This window comes from Lates calcarifer, linkage group LG3 (assembly GCF_001640805.2).
Source record: "Lates calcarifer isolate ASB-BC8 linkage group LG3, TLL_Latcal_v3, whole genome shotgun sequence".
Classification (NCBI taxonomy): Eukaryota; Metazoa; Chordata; class Actinopteri; family Centropomidae; genus Lates; species Lates calcarifer.
Window position 1 is genome coordinate 11,546,252 of NC_066835.1, and position 22,120 is coordinate 11,568,371.

At 42.2% G+C, this 22,120-nt stretch overlaps 3 protein-coding genes across 5 annotated transcripts; all 3 read right to left on the minus strand.

The window, feature by feature from the left end:
* Positions 1–552: 552 nt before the first annotated feature.
* Positions 553–11,824, minus strand: rbm24a (RNA binding motif protein 24a). Of its 2 annotated transcripts, XR_007809411.1 has the most exons (5): positions 11,309–11,824; positions 9,779–9,902; positions 9,382–9,436; positions 2,712–3,277; positions 553–2,117 (listed from the first exon to the last, which is right to left on the minus strand). XR_007809411.1 is itself a non-coding variant. In XM_018698024.2 (4 exons), exons 1-4 carry the CDS (start codon positions 11,474–11,476, stop codon positions 2,926–2,928), a joined length of 699 nt encoding a protein of 232 aa, XP_018553540.1. In that variant the 5' UTR covers positions 11,477–11,824; the 3' UTR covers positions 553–2,925. The 2 variants fall into 2 exon arrangements, 1 of the variants encoding a protein (XP_018553540.1); XM_018698024.2 differs by having other exon boundaries at positions 553–3,277.
* Positions 11,825–13,706: 1,882 nt separating this feature from the next.
* On the minus strand, positions 13,707–18,952 carry stmnd1 (stathmin domain containing 1). 2 transcript variants are annotated; one of them, XM_018698022.2, is made up of 5 exons: positions 18,177–18,952; positions 16,572–16,728; positions 16,299–16,447; positions 14,955–15,086; positions 13,707–14,815 (listed from the first exon to the last, which is right to left on the minus strand). In XM_018698022.2, exons 1-5 carry the CDS (start codon positions 18,243–18,245, stop codon positions 14,627–14,629), a joined length of 696 nt encoding a protein of 231 aa, XP_018553538.1. In that variant the 5' UTR covers positions 18,246–18,952; the 3' UTR covers positions 13,707–14,626. The 2 variants fall into 2 exon arrangements, with proteins under 2 accessions (XP_018553538.1, XP_018553537.1); XM_018698021.2 differs by having other exon boundaries at positions 16,299–16,450.
* Positions 18,953–19,005: 53 nt separating this feature from the next.
* Positions 19,006–21,929, minus strand: LOC108898145 (uncharacterized). The gene is made up of 9 exons (XM_018698020.2): positions 21,750–21,929; positions 21,446–21,602; positions 20,927–21,052; positions 20,626–20,831; positions 20,035–20,287; positions 19,831–19,938; positions 19,598–19,741; positions 19,426–19,505; positions 19,006–19,300 (listed from the first exon to the last, which is right to left on the minus strand). Exons 1-9 carry the CDS (start codon positions 21,752–21,754, stop codon positions 19,096–19,098), a joined length of 1,284 nt encoding a protein of 427 aa, XP_018553536.1. The 5' UTR covers positions 21,755–21,929; the 3' UTR covers positions 19,006–19,095.
* Positions 21,930–22,120: the final 191 nt, after the last annotated feature.

The following is a 22,120-nucleotide window of genomic DNA, read 5'->3' on the forward strand; positions in this document are numbered from 1 at the left end:
TCAGTCAGAACTATCACAAGTCTATATCATTACTGTAATAAACACCAGCTTTAATTTTCTTATGTCATGAGTTTGAATCACTGCTGATTTCACCCACAAGGCCTTGCTGGATCCATGCTGTGTCATGGTCATGCACCTACAATATGTCTGCCAGTTTCATGTTTCACCAGGGACCAAAAATACTCCCCAGGGCTGAGGAAAAGAGGGCAGCAAAGTCTTTTTAACATGACTTATTGATTAGAGAGAAGATGAATCATTGATAGACTTGAATCCTGAGAGACTTCATCATGTGTCCTTCATATCCACGCAAACGCTCAGCGGGTGTGACTGTAATGTGAGAGTGTTTCAAATTAACAGACCGTTAACATGGCTTCACAGCATCTGGTGTGTGTGACAGAGAACACACAAATACTCACACACAAAGGGAAGGAAAATGTGTCCAGGAAAAGATCAAACAGCACAAGGATGCGAGTGGAATATTATCATATGAGAGGTGTTTCACATTCAGGTAGCCTCATGTTATTGACTTCATGAAAAGAAATGTCACCAAGCTTTTTAAATATAGAACATTTTATTCCAATTTTGAGTAAATGGTGTTGAAATTCTGAAGTAAAGGTTTTAATATCAACAGGACCTTTGCATTTAAATAGTAACACTTTACATGCCTTCATCCAGTGACAATGAAAAGCTTTCTTAAAAAGTTTTTTTGTCATTTATTTTTCTCATATTTCCCTTGTAAGAAATAGTTCAAGTATAAAAATTCCCAACAGTGTAAAATAGGCCATCTGATGAATATTAAGCAAAAGAAGCACAGCTACTGAAACCTCGACGACGACTATACATTCTAGTGGAGAAAGCAGCATTTTTCGCTTTTGTTTTTGTCAAAATTATTATTGTTTTTTTTTTTCCTTTCATCTAAACACAGAAGAGGCAGAGAACAATCTGCATGCAAACAGGCCTGCATTTAAATAAAGTTCTTCCATACAAAAGGCATTAAGCTAATATTTAATGTCATGTTCTAAAGAATCAAAAAGATAAAAAATAAAAGTACAGTGCACATAACAGTAATTTAAATAAGTCCTACATCAACATTTTTGGTTGAGTATGTTAATAATAATAATTATTATATCATATTATTACTAAAACTAATCAATAACTTATATATGCCTTGAGATGAGTACATAATAATATTATTAATACAGTACCACCACTAAGTTTCTACTCTCAGAGCGTTAACATAGTCAACCCTCAAAAATAAATATCTTAAATAGTACATTTCTCTCTTCTTTTTCAGTATTTTTTCTCTTAAATAGCAGTAAAAATGTAAGGCACACAGACCAACATAACGTCAAAGAGTAAACCCCCACCCACCCCCACTCCGTCCTCTCCACCCCACCTGGTGTTCTTGACAGACATGAGGCAGGCCAGTTGTTGGGGTGGCTTTGGTGAGAGTGTGTGTTTGTGAGTGTGTACCTGACACCAGGCTACAGCAGCAGCAGCAGCAGCAGCAGCACAGAGGTGGAAGTGCTGACAGCGGCAGGGCTGAATGACTGGGGGTGGTGGTGGTGTCGGTGGTGGTGGGGGCTCTGTGTCGGGTGGAGGGGTGTAACGTTGGTTTCCCAAATGGGCCCGGGCCGGGGATTAAAATGTGACAGCTCAACAAACGAGCACAAGTGATGCGTTCTTTCCAGAGTGATCCGTCTGTGTGGCGCTGGAGCGGCTCTGTCCACCCACCCCCAACAGCAGCTGCTCTCTCTCTCTCTCTCCTTCTCTCTGTCTTCTTTCTTTCTCTTTTCTTTCTCTCCATCCCAGAGCCAGAGAGATAGAGAGAGAGAGAGAGAGAGAAACACGACTGTGCTGCCTTTGTCTTTGACTGCTATGTGTGCAACTCTGGATGCATGTGTCAGTGTATGTGCGAGTGAAACATGTGGAAAAGCGACTGATTTAGTGTTTCTCATTGTCTGAAGCCGTGTTCAACCTCTCCCCCTGTTGTCAGTGCCTTTTTGTTTTGTTTGCCAAGTCCCCCTTTAGTCCAAGAGTCAAGTCAGAGTTGATGACTTTTTCAGTTTTTTGTTTCTTTTCTTTGCCTTTTTTTGTCTCCTGGTGATTTGTTTGCTCTGCATAGGTCAAGAGGTCGAGACACAGAGTAAAAAAAAAAAAAGAAAAAGAAAGAAAAAAAAGGGACATTCAGCATCAGGAAGATAAAAAGGTAGTTTTTCAAATATGTGTGACACAACAAGTTACGACTGCTCAACTTCCTGACAGAGGTCACATAATAATAGCTAACACATTGGAAACGGTTCCATTTCCCTGATTATCAGAAAGTATTGTACTCCAAAAAAATGCACTTGAAAAGACAAAAAGAACACGGAGAGCCCTCAATGTGTAATAATAACAATAATAAATATAAATGTTATGAGGGCATCAAATAACCGAAAGAACAGTTTCCTAAACTAACGTTAAAGACAGCAATAGGACTTAACGGCTTAGTTTAACACCTATACCAACCACAGGGATTAGTTCCTGCATTTCTTCTCTAGAAATAAGTACTCTACTACAATGATAATAGTAATGATAATAATAATAATCATAGTAATAACAACAACAATAATAGTAAATCACTTTCCATTAATTGTTCTGCGATTTTTTTTCATTTTCTAATTTTTTGGTTGAAGCACAGCAAGTTGGAAAGTTATGTAAAAAGTTCCCACCTCACCATCATCATCATCATCATCATCATCATCATCATCATCACTACCACCACCATCATCATCATCTTTTTAAAGCAATTCTGCCTCTGAGTCGCTGACAAGCCCACCCTTAAAGCCACTCCCTCTTCCTTTTCCTTTGCTCCCTCTCCTGACCAATCAGCTGTGGCTGGGGGTGGTCATCCTCTCTCTGCATGTCCAGTGGTTGCAGTGGCTGCTATTGCATGCGGTCGGCTTGCAGCTGCTGAGGCTGGTACTGACCGAAGGCCGCGGCTGCGGCGGCGGCCGAGCCTGGGGCAGCGGTGGCTAAAGGCTGCTGGACTGCGTAGCCATAGCCAGCGGTGGCCACGTAGCCCGCGGCCGCAGGGGAAGCGGCGTAGGGATACTGCTCGTATGCAGCTGCAGCTGCAGCGCTGGCCGCAGCCGCAGAGTACTGCGCATAGGCAGCGCCGGTGTAGTCGATGTAAGGGGAGGAGGCCGTGGCAGGTGCAGCGGCTGCAGGCTGCACGTGAGGGATGACGACACTAGGCTGCACAAAGGCCTGAGGGTACACGTAGTGGGCCGGGATGCTGTGGGACAAACACATACATCAGGGTTTAATTTGATTCATCTGAGAATAAGATCCCCCAAACAACCACCTTAAAACCCAACTCCATCACACTGCGGCCAAGCACCCTCCCACCACCCAGCCCCAGTCCAATCCACCAGTCAAGAACACCAAGGAAATGCCTGCTAGTAGGGATTAGAACAATATAGGGTTGCCAAAATAGAAATCTCTCTGTGAAAAGAAGATTGGAAGGTGAGGAAAACTTTAACCACCCAGAGGCTGCGTATTGAACCTCTGGGTCACTCAAATGTACTGAAAAGTCACATCTGTATGATCACATTCAGAGAGAGTGAGGCCTGGGTGATGATGTCATCCTTTTTAATGGGCTGCAACATGGGAAACAGATTCAGTTTTTACTGTTTTGGTCAGTTTTGAGTTTGTGTTGTGGAGACAGGACTACAGAGAGGCACAGGGAGACGAGATGAAGAGAAAAAGTTTGGGATCTGTAACCTGCAGCTCGTCTACGGGTCACATGTGGATTTGGCTCTGGAGCCGTGTTCCTGGGAGGGGCGGAGGTGTGTGTGTGTGGGGTAGGGAGGGGGGGCTTACAGTGCCTGGGGCGGGGGTGTGGACAGAGGAGATGAGCCCAGGGAAGCATTGTGAAAATGTCACTGCCACTTTGACAGCTGGACAGTTTTCAAAAAGGGACGCTGCTGGCCATTTCCCCCTCTGTGTCGGGACAAAGAGCCGGGGAGGCAGCGGGGGGAGCTGGGACTAGGCTCCACACCCAGAGGGATGTTTCAATTAAATAAACAATTATGAACAATGAGCACATTCTGCCCTCCATGACATAGCCTTATCCTGCCCCCCTTAGACTTTATAAGGTCTGGAAACTCAGTCAGAGTTGAGGGTAGCTTTTGAAATGTATATGACTGGTTGTGAGGTGAGGTGCCAACATGTGACTCAGGAAGAAAAACCATGAAAGTTTTAGGTCTTGTGAGAATTTGAGGCTTTGATGTCCTGAGAAAACAGCCCTCCCTCCATGTTAGAGATAAAAGTAGAGTCAATTTCATTTTCATTCATTGATGTTTACTGCACAAGACTCAAAAGGTATGTTAACTGTTGGTGAGTTTGAATGACGATCGCTGAAAAAATCTGTTGAGAGAAAATCAAGGAAGTGCAATATGATCAGCTGAGTTTGCATAAATGAACGTCAGGCAATCTCTTTTTGGAGTCTGGATCAGGGAGAGAAGAGAGGAGGAGTGTGCAGGAAATGTTAAAGAGTGAAAGGCAGGATCTATCGTGGCAACCCTATTGTCAGCACTCCATTATCCAATCCAATCCACATCTCAACCGAAAACAGTGGGCCCAGAGAAAAACAGGAAGAACAAAACAACAGCAAGGCGTCAGAGAGGAAGAAATATATAAAAATAGTCCACTTTGACTAAACTGAAACGACAACAAGAAGGGGCACACCACAATCACTCAACTGGAAAGACACAAAAAAGGGAGAGGGAACATATAAAAGTGGGCATGTAGAGATTTGGTGTGACTTTTACTAAAGGGAAAAGGTTGATATTGTCACTGGCTCAGCACAAACAGAAACAAACACACACACACACACACACACACACACACACACACACACACACGGTCTTGTCTCCATGACTTCAGGGGACATTACACTGACACTTACATTGATTTCCTGGGGGACTTACTCTAACCCTAACCTTAAAACATGTCTTCTCCGTAATATTTAATGATTTACATTATGAGGACTAATTGTCCCCATAAGGAAGACACGTCTCCATAATGTGACTGTGATATTGGTCCCCACAACACAGGAATACCTTGACCACACACACACACACACACACACACACACACACACACACACACACACACACACACACAGACAGATACACAGGTTTAAATTCTGCATTGGAGGGATGAAGTGTTTTCTCCAGAGTTATCCTAACGGGAAAATCCTCAGAAAACAGAATTTTTATCATCATGTGACACTGAAACTCTCCTTTCAAACCCGCACTAATGAAACTCAGCAGGGTGAGGCAGGTTTCCAGGATGATTTTATTGGATGACATCTCTAAAGCTGGCTCAATAAGAGACTCCCTCATGCTGTGGTTTGCTGGGGAGGTGGGGGGCTTTTTCTTTATGTTATCTGAAGTGAAATCATTCTATTATTCAATTCCAACAAACAGGGAGGACACTTCTCCAACTAGAGGTTGATGACACACTGACTGGCCAATATCCAGTATGTAATAAAGAGGCCTGCATTAATGTGATAGGTCTAACAGCAACGCACAAGATGTGCAAGTCAGTATCTCAAGCTCACACATTTTCTCACAAATACCCAACATTTACTTGTTAACAGAATCTGTTTGGTGGATTAATACAACTTCTTCAAGTAGTTTACATTTTGTTAAAGTGTTGTCTTGCCCAGGAAACAGCCACTATCACTGTTAAAGATCTGTATTTAATCTACTGACACACATACTGTAAAAGTGCAGATGGTGGGAACAAGACAAATCTAACTGGAAATGTTCTGAGCTTGTGTACTGTTTTAGCACAATGACTGTCTGCTACTGAATAAATCACTAAAAGCCTGAGAATTTTCCTTTATCGCCTTTACATAAAAACTAGTTTGGACTGTAGAACATGTTTTATGGGCTTTCAATCAATGTCGTGGGAACAGGAATAATTACTTTGGGGAAAAGACATTCCTTCAAACGTTCACTTGCATAATTTTCCTCAGCAGTTACTGTATTTGATTGACTGTAGAGGCTGCAGCTCATACAGGGGCTATTTTTTGACATATAACATCCAGTGGAGGTCCAGTGGTATGTGACCATCTCCACTGCTCTTGAAATCAAACCCCAGGTCCAGTGCATTCTAGGTTGAACCTTTTCTTGTCTCTGATTCCCCACCACTGCAATTATGAGATAGTATGGTAGACTAACAAACACACACATACACACACACACACACACACACACACACACACACACATATATATGTATAAGCATGCACACAAATATATTCACACACACATGGCATAAGCAGGGGGTTTGGCCATGGGAAGCAATGTGGCCCACTAATAAAGAAATTACCCTCTTTTCCCCTGGAGATCATGTGGAGTCATGAAAAAAGGAGAATAAAAAATATTACAATAACTCTGAGGCTGTTTTCTGAAGCCATGCTGGTACTAGTGGTGTGTCCTGCTCTGTGTGTGTGTGTGTGTGTCTGTCTGTCTGTCTTCACTGGAATGTTGTGTTCACACAACCCAGAGGTCATTAAAGTTCAAGGCTAAATAAAGGTTCTCTTCCATCGTGCATGCCGTCCACCGAGGGAGAGAACACAAGTACAAATGTACACTGAGGTGAGAGGATTTGATGTGAGTGAGGTGATGTGTTTGTGCCTGTTTGTCACTACACACCTGTCCTGCTTTGACAGAGCTGCTCATGAGACTTTTTTTTTAATTGAAACTGAGTCACAGATGGATCTGGTGTCTAGTTTCACTTTAAGTACAGCACAACTTGAGTCATGATCTGCACATAAAAAGCTACTTGGATCAGTTAGTTTGTGTAGCTCCTTTACAAATTACTATGTATGGAAGTTGAATAACAAAACTACAGAACCAGTGCAAAACAAATTCAAGCTGTACTCAAGTCAAATCAGGTGTGTGAAAAAGTTATTTTCCCAAATTCTGACATGAAGATGCTTGTTTGTAACCCAGTCTTGTGTTTCTCTCACATTTTTTCCCTGTTGTTTCAGTTGCTGAGCAGCTTGAGGATGTGAGAGTGACTTGTAACAAATCTTTGAAAACCAGAAAATTTCCATATGTAGCTGTTGGTATCACTTCTACTCACAATTAGTCTTTCAGACATATTGTTGGCTACACTGTCACTTTGACTGATTTATATGGTTTTTACCAACATGACATCCTTGAATAAATATGAAACATCACTACATGACTCCTCCTCTGATATTTGTAAATGTACGACCATACAATTGAAAGAGCTCATTGCTCTTACTCATGGATGTCAAGGTCTTCTGATTGGTGAAACACAAGGTGACATCATGTGTCTCATTTTGCCAGAACAACAATTAAAGTCTGGGATTAAATATTTGACATTTTTGCTTTAAAATTTACACATTTGATCAAGTATTCAATTAATCGACCAATCATTGCAGCTCTAAATATCACACTCACAATTCTCAAAACTTGACCTGTGCTATCAATGTGTCTCTGCCTGCTCTCAGATCTGAACTTTTCAACTGATCAGCTGCTCAGACTTTTGTCAGTAATTAACTTCTGTATTTTTGAATGCAGCATTTTCACCACACGTGAAAGATAAAATGACTGGTTCTGGTTCAGACAAGATGATTAGGATGTATGTGTAAGCACATGAAAAAGATGTGTATTTATGTGGCCCCTGAAACACCCACTCTGACCCAGTTTAAATGCTTTTACATGAGAGAGAGAAAGAGAGAGATGGCCCTGCACCCTCACTGGACCCCCCCAACACACACATACACACATACACTCACACTCACACGCACACACACACACACAACACAGAGCTTCATGCGACTGCAGCATCAGCATTCGGGCTTTGTGTGACACAATGGGTGCGCTTGTTTTCCTTAACACCACGAGCCCATGTGACGAAAGCTCGCTGAGAGAGAATAAGAGAGAGAGAGAGAGACATCCAGACATTTGTTTGTGTCACAGTGGAGACTTTGGTGCGCTGAGCTGAGCTGAAAATGAGCGTGCATGTGGACAGACAAAGCCACGCACACACACGCAAACACAACAAGAGCACATATTTATATGTACCACTGCAGCCAGACACACACACTAACACACACGCACACACATAAATACACGAGGCGCACATATTAACTGATAGGCTTCCAATTCATTAGTAAGACATACATACACACTTCTGATCACACTACATGACCACAAGTTTCCTATATTTGGTGTACGAGAGAGAGAGATAGGACAGTTGAAATGAATTAGACAGAGCAAGACATAGTGAATTTGTCCCTGGTACGTTGTGTTAATGTAACAAACACCAGGAAGATGCTGTAAGCACACACAAGCAGTGATAGAGTTTGTTATTCTGAGGGGAAAGGAGGGGAAATTGTGAAGGGGTAGGAACGAGGAGGTGACTGGGGTAAAGAAAACAACAACAACAAAAAAAGGAAACTCCACACAGAAAATCCATCACTCACTCCAACAAGACAGCCAAAAAACACATGACACAACACATCCTGTTAAACAAGTCAACCACAAGCTAAAAGCAATAAAAGTAAATAAAAAAAAAAAAAAAAACTTTGCTCTTTCTTGGCAAAGTTAACACGCTTCCACAAAAAAAAAAAGGAAAAAAGAACACCCCAAAAATCCAGTCAATTCAGCTTTTTTTGTCATTAAAGTAAGAAAGCACACGGTTTCGCTAACAACACCACTTCATAACTGCACACAAAGCTCTAAGTTCTATTCAAATAAAATAAAATAAAAATAAGTCAAAAAGTCAAATGAAACCCACGTACATGCATCTATAATCACCATTTTGAGAGCTTGTTTGTGTGTGTTTGAGTCTACAGGTAATTCCTTTCTCTGATCTGTGATTATGTTTGCAGAACTATTCCGCAAACCAGCACAGTTAGCTTAACCGACAGCGAGCCTGTCCAGAGAAAGATAGATAACATTGAGTCAGGCTGGAAGGTTCCATCATGTCATCAGCACCACACACACACACACACACACACACACACACACCACACACACACACAGAAGTTTGTACACTCACTCAAACACATTTTCACAAGCAGGCAAACCAGGAAAGGGCAGTTTGACTGGCTTTTTTTGGGGGGGTGTGGGGGTGGACAGTCATACTGAAACAAGCAACAAACTACTTAATGTCCACCTCCGATTATCAGCAATTATTAATATTCGAACAGAAGTAAACATGTGGCATTAATTATCACACACAGAAAAGATTAAATCAGAACATGGTTAAATTGATCACTTTTTAAACTTTGCCTCTATATATAAATAAAGAGCATCTAAACAGTCTTCTGAACAACATGTGGACTTACCCATAAGGCCTTTGGATGAACGCAGGGTGAATCTGGGGAACACCAAAGGTAAAACCTGCAAAACAAGAGGAAATGTAAGAAACCTGTCGATTCCAAAAGCACTAAGAACAGTCCCTCTCTTCACTCTGTATCTATGATCATATAACCTTACGACATGTTCCTACATCTGTAGGTGCAGCCTAAAAAACCAAACGAACCCTCGGGTGAGAATCTGAAAGGACTGGCTTGATTTTCTTGTTTGCTGCTTTTCTAATAAAACCAACTAAGACATTTACTGCTCTTGAACAAGAACATGGGAACAAAGGCACTTGCTATGTTGAATTAAAACTTTTTGAAGCCAATAAAAGTAACAATCATTCTTTCTGACTTATTGATTTCGGGAATGTGCTGTCTTTACCTGGCTGCATCACCCGTGGCTTGGCCCCCAGGTAGGCCAGGTTGACGTTGGCCTTCCTGCCGTCGATGATTGGGTTGGGGTCCTTACAGGCCCGGTCTGCGGCCGAGCGATCCGCCATTGTCACCTGACAGAGAGGAACGAACGCACACAGACACACACACACACACCACACACACACACAGAGGATGGGAAAGATGTAGCTTGTTCAGGCAAGTATGCACACTAAGTATGCTTGAAGAAACATTAGAGACAACAGGTTTCCATGGCAGCACTGAATGTAGTCACAGATAAAGACTAAGGCTTCTTAAAGTGACGAAACCGTGTTTGAAAACAAAGATGGGAAACATTTTGTGTATGAGTGTGGGTGCTGTGTGCACCTCTCATTCTGTATGTGTGTGTGTGTGTGAGAGAGTGAGAGTATCTGGCAGCACACACACATCCATCACCCTCATGTGGATGTGTTGAAACTATCAGCAGTGAATGGAAGCCTGGCTGAGATGACTGACTGAACATGGCTCCAGCATCGGCTCCGATTACAGCAACCAAACTTTATCACTCTCACAGCTTCACCATATACTTCTCTTTTTACACACTTTTCACAACTGAAACCAGAGAAAGGTTTTTTTTTTTTTTTTTTTTTTAGGAATGTTGAACAAACTTGATGCAGCTATAACAATAAAGAGATGATTTACTGTGAGCTGAAGCTGCAGAAACGTCAAATCAGGCTTGCAGTCAAACTTTGTGCATATCAAGGGTGACTGTGCAACTTTATGCCTTATCTACTGGGAAGATGTGCCAAAGCTACTTCTCATATGATGAAGCAGTCTTTAAAGAGGCCAAATAAGAGCCACGTCTGTCTTTGGTTAGGCGTGTTACATTTATATTTGTGCATAAATCTGTCATAAATGTGTAGATGATTTAAAGAGTCACTAAAAAGAGGTATTATTGGCTGAGTAGCTCTGAGCTGCTGGGTTCTTATGCCTCTGTAACTGCCTCTGAAATATTTTTTGTCTGGCAGGTTTTGTGACAAGTGGGAGCAAAAATATTTGCCCAACGTTGTAAACAGATTCTGAGATGATGAAACTAGTGTGACAGATAAAAAAAACAAAACGCTCTGTAATATTAAGACATCATCGTGCGTTTTTTCTCAGCACCACCAGAGCCAGAGCCAGAGCTGTCAGTCTGTGTGTGTGTGTGTGTGTGTGTGAGAGAGAGAGAGAGAGAGAGAGAGAGAGAGAGAGAGAGAGAGAGAGGGGCAGTTTGCTTTCAAACGTGTCGGGGCGCATACCAACGCGCAACAAGTTGGTGGGTGCGAAGATTGCAACAGAAGCCGATGACAAAATTAAAACAGGGGGCCCAGTTATCAAAACATAAACATCTCATGACGTTCTCAGATATGTTAATGTTAGTCATGATGTTGTTGTGAAAGACAGCGACAGCCGCGCGCATTAGCGGAGTTGGGCAGGATTTCTCTTACGTGCGTAAAATGTTTTTAGAGTTTGCTTTAAGCGCAATAAAAGTGATACTTACGAATCCATAACCCCTAGACTTGCCGGTCTGTCTGTCGGTAATCACCACCGCTTCTTCAATCTCACCGAACACCTCAAAATATTTCCTGAGACTTGAATCCGTGGTGTGATAGGGAAGACCCCCGACAAAAATCTTCGTATAGGTCGTGTCCTTTTGCGTGGTGTGCATCGTTAGTGCAAAATACAATAAATAGGAACAATAACAAAAAAACAAAACAGAATAGTGCAATGTCTCCTTATCAATAATTCTTTGGATGAAGAGAGAAAGAAGAGAGAGAGAGAGAGAGGGAGAGATCAGCTGGCTCTGTAACTTTTCTTCAGAAGAGAAAACAAAACAAAAAACTCGACAAAAATGAAGCCTGGAGGTAGATTTATCTTCCGACAGTTAAGAGGAGAGTTATGTATGGAGCGGATTGTCCCAAAGAGACCATCAGGTGTTTCCAGCTCTTCTTGGTAACTCTGCTGTCTAACTGAATAGCTTTGGGGACCCATTCCTAAAAGCGCTCGGTCCTAACTCCACCCAGCTCTTTTAGTCCCATCTCTGCCCGCCCACCGGCGCGCACAAACAGCTGGGAAGCCTGCATGGCGTGTGTGTGTGTGTGTGTGTGTTATATATATAGAGAGAGACTGCTGGAGTTACTTCTTTACAAAGAAAAAGAGAATAGAATCACGTTTAATTAATCATCAGGGGTCAACAAAACCTGATCCCACTGATATGTTGGAGGAGCAGAGACTTTCTGGAGAAGCACGTGAAAAATAACCAAACGCACAGAAAGTGTTTGTGTGATTTTCACCGCCTTATAAATAAATATCTGGAGATTTTGCTCTCCTCTCTCTTGGGTGAGATAAAGCGCAGATCAAGGTCCGGCCTGTCTCTCCATAGGCCTGCGCGCAGTAGGCCTCTGGGCTATGTAAACAGGCGGTCGGGGACTGAACACGGCCCCCAGCAGCAGCAGGAGCAGCAGTGAGCAGACAGGTGCAGCTCTGAGACTCCGTTTGAAGGATCAGCTTTCAGAGCAGCGTCTCAGCCCGACCGGTCGAGGCAGACGGCAGCCCACCCTGAGTCCGGTTCTGCTCGAGGTTTCTGCCTCTTAAAAGGAGGTTTTTCTTGCCACTGATACCAGCTGGTCGTGGTGAGAACTGTTGGGTCTCTCTTTGTAAATATTATAATATAAAGAGTGCAGTCTAGACTGGCTCCATATGAAATATGCCTTGCCAACAGTTCACTTGTGGGGGTTAGGGTTAGTATAATCCAGACTGCTCAGACTTTGGAAATGTGAAGTGGATTTTCCTTTAAACTGTTTTCTGATTTTAAAGGTTCCCTCACCATAACATTCTTAACATCATGGGGTCAGGGCAAAATCTTAACAAGTTTGGCTCCATTTTTATTCACATAATTTCTCTAGGATGAAAACATTTTGCTGAATCATGGACATGGAATTATGGACAGGTATATTATGATGGGTGAGGATCAAGTAAAACAGCCACAGATCAATTCAATCAGCCTCTTGACATCAATGATTAAAATAACTTGTGATACTTGGCCTGTCTCTGGATCTCTGGATCTCCACCTTTTGAGCAGCCAGGATGAGTGATTCACCTGCGGTAATGTGAGAGGGAACTCTGCTGTTAATCATTCATGGCTGCTCCGCTTCCGTGAGCGCAAACTCTGGGCCTGGCCTACATTTTTATCCTGATACTGCATGTAACAACCATGAGTTGACACATTTGCACTGTGGCAACGTAATTATGTGTCATTTGACATGTCAAATAAGTCACTTAACTGTCCATTTATACTGAATCTGGACACTAATAACCAATCAGATGTGTATAGATACAGATCACGACTGACACACATGATCCTCAGATGTATTTTCTCACAATGTTAAGATTTATTTGTCAAACTAAATGTGCTCTCTGTAGGCTAATAAAAAAAAAACTACAACCAAAATCTGTGTTCTTAAAGGGATGACAACTAGGGTCCATGTACACCCTGCCTCATCCATCTGAATGTGAGTTGCTGCTGCAGAACTCCAGACCACAATGAAATGCAACCTGATAGAGCTTCTTTCTGCTGCGTCTCTGTTCACTCACTATCTTATTAATGCAGCCACACGCCTTTTAAAGTGTGACTGGAGTCATGAAAGGGGACCGATATCAAGTTCCCCAGGCTCAACAAAGGGGATCAGGTCAGGTTGCATCCCCTTGTTGTCTCTGCTCATGTGCAGCATGTCGCCCGGTCTGAATCCTCTTATAGTTTTACAATAACTGGCTGTAGCACTATAAGAAACATTTACAATTTTTTCAAACAATTTTATGTTCTTTGCCAATGAAATAAAGTAATACACTGAAATACGCAAACTGATAACTCCATATAACATGGACAGGGAATCTAATAGTGTCAGCAGTGATCACCAGAAACACTATTCAACAATTTTAAAGTTTTAGTTAGTTATTAGAGTTACTCTGACAAGTCGCTGACAGCACCGCCTCTTTCACTTGAACAACACGTAGGGAAATATGGGAACTTTATTGATCAAATACAACTTTCCCGCCTCACACTTTTCAAAACTAGGCACAACCTCACATGTTGCCAACACCTCCACCTAACAGCTGAACTTACAGACTTCAGGGAGCAGTCAACGCAACTTCAACCTACTGAAACAGCGCCATCTAAAGTCTGGCAGAACAACTGCACAAACTGCAACCACAGTACATGCATATACTTTTTTTTGTGTAAAAAATAAAATTCATTTTGGTATGTTGGCAAGAACATTACGTCCTGGTCATATTTATAAAGCGTTCACTGAGTTAATTTACATTGCATTGGAAAGAAAACCCTCATATTCGTTTGTGCTTATTATTGAGCGACAATATTATCACAGTTCATATGGGCTGATGTGCTCCCTGCAGTGGAAATGATGCAGATTCACCTCCACATTAGCCTCATTTTAAGTGTTTCAGTTTCTTTACAAACAGTAAATACTTAATGAATGTATTTTCTATCCTTTTCCTCATGCCTCTCCTCAGTGCACAAGGAATTATTTCCTCTTTTCTCTCCCTCACTGCTGATTAATGGCTGATTCATGAAATAATTTAAAATGTCTCCTCTTTGTCCTCTGTGTTTTGAAAGCTAGAATCACTTTCCAGCTCCCCTGAGGCTGCCTGGAGCTCCTCCACCTGGTTCAACTCTTCCTCTTCATCACCATCCTCACTCAGCCGCTCTGCTCCTTCCCCTCTGACGTCTCCACTCGATCCTCCCCCCTCTCTCCCTTTTCCCCTCTCCGCTCTGCCCATTTCTTTTTCACACTCTCCATCATCACCTCCTGGCCTCTCTCGCGCTCTCGCCTCCCTCAGCAGCGCTGCGTGCTGGGGGGAGAGGTGACTGTGTCAGCTTCACGGGGGTGACTGGTGTGTCTTCATCTTCCACTGTAGCGGAGACAGAGGTGCGGACACGAACGCGCGCTGACTGGGCCCTTAAACGCATCTTGAGCTCATCTTCCCTTAACTGAGAGAGAGTCGAGGGAGCAGAGGAGTGTGCAGGAGAAAAAAAAACAAGATCAACTGTGAGAGCGAGAGAGAGAGAGAAAGAGCAGAGGTATTCACACACACACACGCACACACACACACAAATACATGCACTGTACCTTGCGTCTCTCCTCAGCAAGTTTTATCTTCTCCTCAATCTCTTCTCTGGTGTGGAGACTTTGCAACTTTTTGTCCTTCAGGGACTCCAGCCTTGCAGGAGGCCTTCGCCTGACCACATCTCTGTCATCCAGCTGATACACACACACACAGCAGAAGGAGACAGACAACACACAGTCTCAACATTATTATATGTGAATGCACTCACACTGAAACGGACTAACCTCAGGTACAGTACAGCATTATGAATCATATAAATATAGTGGGCCTTACATTTTATGTTATCTTCAATGGTATAGCATCTTACTACACGTGAGGCTGGCCAGTAGAGTCAACAGACCTTTTTCACTGGGGACATTTTCTTAGTAGGAAAAGCACAGGTATAAATACTGAGGATTAAAGCTGCCGCTGGCTTGCTCACCTTCACACTCTACTTCTACGCAGGTTTTGAGTGTGTGGTGTTAAAACTGGAAAAGTGACAACAAAACCTTCTCCTTTGTGATGTTTGACAATCTGACTTGTCACACAAGGAGAGCACAGGTGAAAAAAATCTAGTTAATCATTTTGCAGTTCCATCAAAAACCAGGACCCTGGTACTGGTTCATGAGTGCAGGTGCGTTTAACGGTTATTAATTACACCTGTGCTCTCCTGTGCTCTGACAGACCAACATGTCTGCTGTGAAAAAGGTCAACTGGCAGTGCAGTGTGAGTGACATCCACTGGAGCAAATATTGTCTCATTTCCTCTTGTTATAAAACAATTAACTTTAAAAACTTTAAAAACAAAATTAGTATACATTTTGTGTACAATTGGAAGCGGACTGTGTGTAGTACAGGACGTGGGACAGACACTGCCACAGAGCATCGTTAATGTTAGTAGTTACACCTGTGCTTTTCCTGCTACAACGTCTTATTCTGGAGTGAAAAAGTCCTACGAGGAGGCCAGGCTATGGTCACCATGGCAATTACTTGTATTGTATCATTAACATTACAATTAAATCTCAGCAGACCATATGAACACCTAATTCAGAAGTGCTAATACAGGAGTGGGCAGTGTGGTCTCATTTGAGAATTTAGAGTGAGAAAGTGAAGAAAGACAGGAATGCCTGTTATGGGCCTGCTTTCTCTGGCCATCACTTAAGTCATTTAATGGTCTGGGTAAAATCAGATCTGCAAATAAATTCACTGAACTCAGTCATCTAAGTAGCATAGGTAGTAATTATCAGTATAATAATGGTAAAGTGGAGACAACTTGAAGAAGATATTATAGTACCCTGTATCCACCTGTAGAGGAAAGGAGGCCTGTTCATCTGTTCCCACATTGACCTGTATGCTCTAAGTACCCACCATGATGCTGTAGGCCTCTCCAGCCCCGCTGGTCCTCCCTTCACTCTGTCCCACCGGGATGATGCCCTGGTTCAGGAGCTCCTCCAGGATCTCACTGGACTTTTGACGCTCCTGCCCTGCGCTGTCCCGTCTCAGCAGACCTGGGCTGGCTGCTGCGGGGAGACACATGAAACAGAAACACTGTGGATGTGAGCACAGGATTTTTTTTTTTTTTGAGCAGTATGACAAGGTTTCAGTCAGCAGGTTTGTCTTGTGTGATTCTGTCTGCCTCACTTTCTCTGACACACTCAGATGTTAGAGGAGGAAGTTTTCTGGGCACCGCTCCAGGTAGCTCGGGGATCTCCTTGTTCTCCATCACCACCCCGCTGTCTGTGGTGCCCTTTGACACGGCAGAGTCTCCACGACCACCGAGTTTACTTCCTGTCTCATCCTGACGGGACACAAACACAACACGAATGCAGAAAAGAATTAAAAGACAGAAATTCTTGACCCCATTGTTTATTTTTAATATCCTGACCCCCGTTCTGCACGGTGTCCCAGACGTGATGTTGCCATGGTGGCATCTGTGTGTTGACACATTGTCATGAACACAGTAACTCAGGAACAATAATAATGATACACGGCAGGCAACACCTACAAATCACATCATCTCAAACTCTGAAACCTAATGAGTTAAATGAATAACATCATGGAGACTGTGTCAGACATCCTGTGAAATACACAACTGTAACTTTAAACAGCTTCTCAAAAGCGGGTGGCAAGAAGCAACAAAGGTACTGGTGTATCAGTGTATTATGTGACCTGATTAGTAATTAAATCTATATTTAGTGGTGAAAACTAACTATATACATTTACTCAAACACTGTGTGCTTGACTAAATGTGCGGATTATTTTACAAATAAAACAGGATCATATAATCAATATAATCATATTCATCCACAAACATTATCATATCATGTTTTCCAATATGACACAGTGATATACAGTTGATTAAACAACCCAACATCATGTAAAGCAATTTAAATCGGCTCAGCTTTGATCAGTAAAAATAATAATTCAGTAATATAATGTAACACTCAAAAATGAATCTGCATAAAGAACACTTTTACTTTTGATAGTTTAAGTTGTTTTGCTGATAATGTAGCCGTTCTTTTACTAAATCTTTTTGAGTTAGTGGGAAATTTTAGATCTTCACACCAAATAAATGAATAGATCAGTGGATTGTAACTTACAGAGGTATTTGTGAGGGATATGTATATATGGTTTCGTGGGTCTAAGAGGATGAAAACACTAAAATTGACCAGAAAAAAGAAAAAGGTTCCTGTATATTCACCTTAATTGAAAACAGAGGCTCTTTTAAGGCAAATATCAAGGGATGATTTTCATTATTTTTTGGTCAATTTGATGCACACAATCCATTATACATGTCTCAATATGTTACAATCCATTAATCTATTCACTGATCAAGTCCATATTCAATCAATCAATCAGTTAATAAAATAACGTAAATAAAATGCTAAGGGGCCGTGGCTGGTATCGCTTGTATATTTATTCACTTTCACTTCAATGTTTAAATGAATGGAAGTTGCAGTATAGCCAACAGTGGACATTTTTACTCTTGATAGTTTAACTTCAGTTTGCTAATAATATACATACATGACTTTTACTTTTGATGTCACACCGTGATATTGCTACTATTGCTATTTATTAGCAACATTTTTTTTGATCAGCATTTAGACTGTCATGCTGGGAAATTAAAAAGAGTCAAATGAACCATTAATTAACTGGAATAGTTTTCTTACATATTGTTACAGTTTTGAACTCCCCTCTTCAGTTTCAGCAGAGTAAAAGTAGCGGGTTGTGTGACACGGAGCCTACCTCGCCTCCATTCACCTCCTCCTGTGTCAGCGGTTGGACCGCGGTGTTTGTGGAGCTGCTGCATCCCATGTTCACCCCAAAGCCACGACGTGAAATAAGTCCATAAAAGTCATAAATGTCAGGTTTAATCCGTCCTCGGTGTGTTTCCTCTCTCTGTATATTGACCCGTGTAGCCTGGCATTCCTTCACACGAAGGGACCGACGGTCTCCATGGACCCGGTGCGTTGCTAAGGGGCCGTTGCTACAATAAACGTGACCCGGTTAAAGAGGTGACACCCGGGAACAACAAACTACAAAACACCGACTCACACTTGGGATGCTGCACTGATACACTTTTCATCAGACACTGATAGACTACACACAGGACTCTTCTTCAGTTTTAGAAATACTGAGGTCAAACGACTCAACTCTGTAATGTTTGATATGTTATTGGTTCATTTGACTCTTTTTAATTTCCCAGCATGACAGTCTAAATGCTGATCAAAAGCATCTTACAGTGCTGGGTGCAGGAATGAATTAGTGGTGAAACAGTACATGATTTATTAATTTAGGGTATTTCCTCAGAATATTAAAATTAAATCAACCACTATATAAATAATAAAAACCATTTATCAGGTATTTAACATGTCTGTTATTCAGCACTAATCTACTAGTTTTTGAGGCAACACAAGACAATGAACAGAATGAACGAAAGACCAAAGAAAATGTTAAAATGATTCTCTTTGAATTGATGTTTGCAATGATTTTTGTGTTTGTTTGTAGAGCTGATTTCAGTCCTATTACCTTAAAGCAAGTGAGGTATCTACTGATTCTTAACGAGCCAATATAATAATGCTTAGAGATATTTTATTAAATTTTGCGACACCACATGGAGAAGGCCACAGGGTTGCAGTAGAGCGCTGATGCACTCCACTAGGCTCTACTGTAAGTAGGTGTGAGGGCTGGAGCGCCCCACGGCTGGGCGGATCCTGGGCTTGTTGGCCAGGATCACTGTGGTATCGAGTGCAGGCAGGAAACTCTGGTGCAGGTTCTGGCACTTCTGCTCCACCTCCAGGGTGTGAGCGTTTTTAGCAAGTTTGTCCTCCAGAATCATCAGACGTCTGCGTGAGAGCTCCAGGTCCTGCCTAGAAATCATACAAAAATGAAGGTAGTTTACAGAGGATGGTGAAAAATTTTAAATGTAGGACATGAGGCTGTTGTTTGGTCTCTTCTGAGAAGGTAAAATTGTGACCTCAGTGAATGGACTTACTGGGAGCGCTTCAGTACTGGGTGAAGTCCGGCTGCCATCTTTGTCAGGTCATATTTCTCCAGTGTGAGGCTAATGTGGGGCTGAAGGAGGAACAGAAAAAACAGGGTTAAAGCCACCACATCTCCACAGCGACAACAACTGAGAACTGAGAGGCCATTTAATCTCACTTAACCTGGTCCATGCAGAGCTCGCGTCTAGGTCTCTGATTGAGGATGTCCAGGCGGTGGGTGGCCTGATGCAGCTTGGAATCACAGTTCCTGATCTGGCCCGTCACTCTCTGTATGTCCTTGGTCAGATCGGAAATCTCATCCTTTATCTGGAGGTTAGAGGAAGCCACAAAATAATGAGTGATAGTTACAAGAAGTGGAGTTCGATTAGCCCGTGGGTGCACGCGATGTAACTGACCCGCTGCCTCTCCCAGATCATCATATTCTGGATTTTGCTCAGCTCGTTGATCTTCCTCCTCAGGGAGTCATCTGTGCTGCGGCGCTGGCGCTCTTGGGCATTTTTCAGCTGTAATTGTCACAAACATCAGCAGCGAGATAAGACACAGACAACAAAATAAGGAAAGGAAAATAAGTTAAGCAAAGTTATCCTTTACTGTCTTACATTTGCCAGGGTGAAGCGCAGGTTTCCCCTGAAGGTAGAGGACTCTTTGATCAGGTTGTCGGCCATCACCCTCAGGTCTCTGCAGTTGGATAGCCACTTGTCGTAGCTCACGTGGTTGGGTTTGTATTGACTGGCAGGGAGGCAGGAACTCGGGGTGTTGACCTCGTGGGTGATGCATTTGGTGGTGAGCTTGATGGCTTCGTCCTTGTCCTGAAAATCAGCCAGCAGCTGAGTGCGGATCTCCTTCAGGGAGCTGGGGGGAGGATTAGGAAACAGATTTTAGATCATGTTTAAGTCTAAAAAAGGGGCTATAGAGGTCAAACAGGTACAAAACTGTAGAAACATGTGCTCTTAACTTGATAAGAACACGAAAAATCCAGACTGCTGACTTCAATTCCTAATAATTTCACTTAAATCAAAGTTGAGAATACTTCAAGGTCAACAAAATCTGGATGTCAGCTCAGTATTAATGTGTTCCTGCTACTTTATTCACTCTGGTAACAATTAAAACCCAGAGGGTTGACATAATGTGGACAGACAGTTTAGGAAAGTACTTGATATTGGCTTATTATTCAGAAGTAAGTGTCTGACCTTAGGTTTTTGAGCAGGATGCAGATCTGCTTCTGGAGCAGCTCTGTGATCTCAGTGGTGAGCTGCTCTTCCTTCTTGAGCTGAGTAGAGACGTTGTCCTGCATCAGAACCGTTGTGCTCAAACTTTTATTGATCGCCACGCAGTCGGTCATGAGCTGACTGTACAGCCGCCTGTCCTGGAGGTAGCACTCGGCCGTGTCTTTCACCTGAATTCATGAGAGCAATGTTGAAGATGAGAGGTGGACTGTCTTTTCCTCCTTTACACATGAGGTATTTCGATGTAGAGTGTTTATGTACGAACCATCTCCACAGCAGTGATCTCTCGGCCCACTCGTCCAATGCTCTCAGCTATCTGGGCCTGCCACTGGCTGACCTCAGTGTGCCGAGATCTGAGATGCCTCATGGTGCTGCGAATGGCAGAGGGGACCTACAAAAAAAATGTTCACAAATGAATACACTTATAATAATAGTAATAGTAAATATCTCCTCAAGCAATTTAGCCCAACAAATATCATTTCTCCAAACAGATGCATCAGACATTCCTTGTTTTGCAAAGTACTTATTTACGATCTTTGATACAAGATAAGATAAACCTTTATTAGTTCCACAATGGGGAAATTTACATTGTTGCAGCAGCATAAGTGATTGAAATAAATATGAGTAAAGGCAAGATAAAAACAAGATAAGGCTATAAAAAATATACACAACTGTATAAACATGACAATGTAATAAAAAATATTAACAGAAGAGCAATATACACAGGCGTAACAATGTAACAAATATTACAAACACGGTGTAAGAGTCAGCTGATGTTCTTTACCTGTGAAACATCTCCACCCAGGGTGCAGGCGATTTCCTCGTCGAGCCTCAGCACGTTGTTCCTCTGAAGCTGCGGTCTGTTGCTCAGCAGGCTTTTGTTGCTGGTCAGTGCAGGCAGAGTGAGTCTCTGCTGGTCCTCTTTCAGTGCACTATGTCGCCTGACAATGTGACAATATGTTCACAGTGTAATAAAACTTAAGTTTGATTTCTCTTCCATGATTTTGATAAATGTTGTCAGTGTTAGGCTAAGCCGGATAAAAATGCGAGAAGCAGACAATATCAGAAAAGTGAAGCGAGGTACTCACCACATCTTTGTTATTTAAGTCAACTGAGTGAAGAAATATCAGAAGTACTGATGAGTTTCTGAGCTTGCTCCCTGTTCAAGTAACAGAAGAAAAGTGAAGTGTTTCTCACACATTTAGAACATTTACACTGTCACATCGGAACCTGGAATCATGACAACAACCAGCTCATTAACATAAATAAGAACATGGATTCCTAATGCATTCTCTATGGATACCCTGCTATTTATATATAAATACATGGATATTTTGTGTTATAGCATGTTGTACTATGTTTCATTAAACATTAAAGCTCTTAACCTTTATTAAATACCCACATAATAATCACAATTTGACCTACAAAGATCAAATTATGACAGCCACTGATCTACACA